The following is a 5,000-nucleotide window of genomic DNA, read 5'->3' on the forward strand; positions in this document are numbered from 1 at the left end:
CTCCATGTGCCCTTGTGGCTACACGGATCAGGGGTATTGAGAGGGAAGCAGGGATGGGATAACTGAGTTGGAGATCGCCCTGATCATATTGAATGGCGAATTGTGACAGACATCGAGAGGGCCGCATGCCCTCGTACTTCCTGCACTATTGTTCTATTTTTTCAGATAAAAAATTTTTCACCAATGAGTGGTGAATCTTGGAATCTCTGCCGCAGGAGGGTAGTCGAGGCCGACGGGTCCTGGCTAATTTAGCGGGAGTTAGATGTGGCCCTGGTGGCCTAAGGGGTCATTGTGTATGCGATAGTAAGGCTGGTGATCGGGGATACGAGTTTGATGATCAGCCATGTAATCATTGGAATTTGGGGTACATGCTCGAAAGGCCGATGGCCTCATACTTCCTGCACCTAAGTTTCTATGTTTTCTATATTGGACGAGACCTGGGTGTCATGGTAGCACCCTTCCAATTGAAAGTAAAGCCTGCAGGAGCAGCAGGCAGTGAGATAGCAACAGGATTTGAGTCTATGAGAGAGGGTTTTCTATCTACTGCAGTTGTACAAGGTCTTGGTGAGACCACACCTGGAGTATTGTGTACAGTGTTGGTCTCCTAATCTGAGGAAAGACATTCTTTGCCATAGAGGGTAGTACAGAGAAGGTGCACCAGACTGGATATCTCTTTGTGATGTCAGGACTCTTTCATATGAAGAAAGCTTGGATAGACTTGGCTTGTACTCGCTGGAATTTAGAAGAATTGAGGGGGGATCATTGTATAGAAACGTACAAAATCCTTAAGGGTTTGGACAGGCTAGATGGCAGTAAAGATTGTTCCCGATGTTGGGGAATCCCGAACAAGGGGGCCACACAACACAGTTGAAAGGATAAGGGGGAAGTTGAGATGAGACAAAAACATTTTTTCACACACACAGAGAGTGGTGAATCTGTGGAATTCTCTGCCACAGAAGGTAGTTGAGGCCACACAGTTCATTGGCTATATTTAAGAGGGAGTTAGATGTGGCTAAAGGGATCAGGGGGTATGGAGAGAAGGCAGGAACGGGGTACTGATTGGGGATGATCAGCCGTGGCCACATTGAATGGCGGTGCTGGCTCGAAGGGCCGAATGGCCTCTACTCACTAAACTAACGGGGTGATGTTTAGGAAGTAACTGCAGGTGCTAGTTTAAACCGAAGAGAGGCACAAAGTGCTGGAGTAACTCGGGCAGTGTCCGTGGAGAGGAGGAACATTTGACGTTTCGGGTTCGAGACTGTTGGATGATCAGCCGTGATCATATTGAATGGCGAATGGTGCAGGCTCGAAGGGCCGAATGGCCTCTACTCCTGCACCTATTTTCTATGTTTCTATGATCAGATTGAATGGCGAATGGTGCAGGCTCGAAGGGCCGAATGGCCTCTACTCCTGCACCTGTTGTCTATTGTCCATTGTGGCCGACTGCGTGTGGGCGTGGCGCATGGTCACGCACGGTGGCGTATTCACGCCTCGCCACGCGCTACACGTACGATGTCAGCACGCCAGCGTGCGTTCGCGATACGTCACGAAGAATTTTGCGCCCCACGAAATCCCGGAGCTCCGTAACCCCCTCCGCGCTCCTCCGTGCGACCGTCCCGCGCGGCCCAAACGCTACCCGTGCAAATGACGGCCAGGTGGGACATACCCTCTGCGAAGTACTTCATGTTCATTCCTGTCTCTGCCTCTTGTTGCCGGGTGGAACAGGACCGCCCCCCGCTGGCAACAGGTGGAGCGGCAACTGGGCAGGCCCAGGGAAGAGCCGTTCTGCCCATCTATCCGCTGCTATCTGTACCTCAGCCAGCAGATTCTGAACCTAGACAATCGACAATAGGTGCAGGAGTAGAGGCCATTCGGCCCTTCGAGCCAGCACCATTCGCCATTCAATATGATCACGGCTGATCATCCCCAATCAGTTCCCCGTTCCTGCCTTCTCCCCATATCCCCTGACTCTCTCTCGCTATCTTTAAGAGCCCTATCTAGCTCTCTCTTGAAAGCATCCAGTGGCCAATTGGGAAAGGGGGAGATGCAGCGAGACCTGGGTGTCATGGTACACCAGTCATTGAAGGTAGGCATGCAGGTGCAGCAGGCAGTAAAGAAAGCGAAGGGTATGTTAGCTTTCATTGCAAAAGGATTTGAGTCTAGGAGCAGGGAGGTTCTTCTACTGCAGTTGTACAGGGTCTTGGTGAGACCACACCTGGAGTATTGCGTACAGTTTTGGTCTCCTAATCTGAGGAAGGACATTATTGCCATAGAGGGAGTGCAGAGAAGGTTCACCAGACTGATTCCTGGGATGTCAGGACTGTCTTATGAAGAAAGACTGGATAAACTTGGTTTATACTCTCTAGAATTTAGAAGATTGAGGGGGGATCTTATAGAAACTTACAAAATTCTTAAGGGGTTGGACAGGCTAGATGCAGGAAGATTGTTCCCGATGTTGGGGAAGTCCAGGACAAGGGGTCACACAGTTTAAGGATAAGAGGGAAATCCTTTAAAACCGAGATGAGAAGAACTTTTTTCACACAGAGAGTGGTGAATCTCTGGAACTCTCTGCTGCAGAGGGTAGTTGAGGCCACACAGTTCATTGGCTATATTTAAGAGGGAGTTAGATGTGGCCCTTGTGGCTAAAGGGATCAGGGGGTATGTAGAGAAGGCAGGGATGGGATACTGAGTTGGATGATCAGCCATGATCATATTGAATGGAGGTGCAGGCTCGAAGGGCCGAATGGCCTCTACTCCTGCACCTATTGTCTATGTTTCTATGTTTCTATTCCCTTGATCCTGTATCTGTACACTGTGGACGGCTCGATTGTAATCATGTATTGTCTTTCCGCTGACTGGTTAGCACGCCACACAAGCTTTTCACTGTACCTCGGTACACGTGACAATGAACTAAACTAACTGACTGGGGGCAACATCTTAGGGGAGAAGAAAACGAGAAAAAAAAAAATCAAAGCCTGAACGCACAAGAGTTTATTAAATCTGTGCAAAGACCTATGTTCAGGAACGATAACAAGTTTGTTACATGGTTAGGTCAAACAATGTCATCGAAAACTCAGACACACTCACTCACACACACACACACACACACACAGTCTGAAGAAGGGTTTCGGCCCAAAACGTTGCCTATTTCCTTCGCTCCATAGATGCTGCTGCACCCGCTCAGTTTCTCCAGCTTTTTTGTGTACCTGCACACAGACACAGACACACACACACAGGCACACAGACAGACACACAGGCACACATGAACAGGCACACAGGCAGGCAAACACACACAGGCACATACACAGGCACACATGAACAGGCACACACAGGCAGGCAACACACACAGGCACATACACACAGACAGACACGCACACACACACAGGCAGACATGAACAGGCACACAGGCAGGCAAACACACACAGGCACATACACACAGACAGACACGCACACACACAGGCACACATGAACAGGCACACAGGCAGGCAAACACACACAGGCACATACACAGGCACACATGAACAGGCACACACAGGCAGGCAAACACACACAGGCACATACACACAGACAGACACGCACACACACAGACACACATGGACAGGCACACACAGGCACATACATACAGACAGACACGCACACACACAGGCACACATGAACAGGCACACACAGGCAGGCACACACAGACAGACACACACAGGCACACACACACACAGACATACACACACACAGGCACACACACACATACACAGACATATAGACATAAACAGACACACACAGGCAGACACACACACGCACATACACACACACACAGACACACAGATACACACACACACACACACACAGACACACACACACAGACACACACAGGCACACACACACACACAGGCACACAGACAGACACACATACACACACACACACGGACACACACACAGACATATACACACACACACACACAGACAGACCCAGACACACACATCAGACATATATGGGAACAACCTCAATCAAAGGGCAGTTTGTGATAGTTTCCAAGTACCCCCACATTGACACTAATCGCAACTCCCCCCCTCCCCACTCTAGCCCCAAAAACAACATGACTGTGACTCAGCCGCAGCCTGGCCGTGTGTGTGTGTGTGTGTGTGGGGGGGGGGAGGTGTCTCCCGGTTCCCCGTGTCACGGGGCCGCTCGGCTTGAACCCGCTGCGCCGGCCACATCCTCCTCGTCGGGCGGGCAGTCCACAAAGTCCGCCAACATGGCCGTCGTCTCGTCCTCTCCGGCCTGGCGGGGGAGAAAAAACACGCAGGGTCAGCGCCACGCGTTTGAGACGCGTGTAACACGCACGCGACACACGGGCGCCAGACACGCGGCCACAACATACGTGCACCAGGCACGCGCACAAAAACGCGCGCATGCACACGGAACACGCACAAAAACGCGCGCATGCACACGGAACACACACACAAAAAAAAAAAAATCACGTATACGCACAAACACACGCGTGCACGAAACACACACACACAAGCAGATGCAGTATAATGTGGATAAATGTGAGGTTATCCATTTTGGTGGCAAAAACAGGAAAGCAGACTATTATCTAAATAGTGGCCGATTGGGAAAAGGGGAGATGCAACGAGACCTGGGTGTCATGGTACACCAGTCATTGAAAGTAGGCATGCAGGTGCAGCAGACAGTGAAGAAAGCGAATGGTATGCTTAGCTTTCATTGCAAAAGGATTTGAGTATAGGAGCAGGGAGGTTCTACTGCAGTTGTACAGGGTCTTGGTGAGACCACACCTGGAGTATTGCATACAGTTTTGGTCTCCAAATCTGAGGAAGGACATTATTGCCATAGAGGGAGTGCAGAGACGGTTCACCAGACTGATTCCTGGGATGTCAGGACTGTCTTATGAAGAAAGACTGGATAGACTTGGTTTATACTCTCTAGAATTTTTAGAAGATTGAGAGGGATCTTATAGAAACTTACAAAATTCTTAAGGGGTTGG

The 5,000-nt window shown here is 50.1% G+C and overlaps 1 protein-coding gene across 1 annotated transcript in view; it reads right to left on the bottom strand.

The window, feature by feature from the left end:
- Positions 1-3,916: 3,916 nt before the first annotated feature.
- Positions 3,917-5,000, bottom strand: part of pelp1 (proline, glutamate and leucine rich protein 1) — a 34,621-nt gene continuing 33,537 nt past the window's right edge. The window contains 1 exon segment of the mRNA XM_055665556.1: positions 3,917-4,276. Within this exon segment, the coding sequence (XP_055521531.1) occupies positions 4,172-4,276 (105 nt within the window). The 3' untranslated portion in view covers positions 3,917-4,171.

Source organism: Leucoraja erinacea, unplaced genomic scaffold (genome assembly GCF_028641065.1).
Source record: "Leucoraja erinacea ecotype New England unplaced genomic scaffold, Leri_hhj_1 Leri_1329S, whole genome shotgun sequence".
NCBI lineage: Eukaryota > Metazoa > Chordata > Chondrichthyes > Rajiformes > Rajidae > Leucoraja > Leucoraja erinaceus.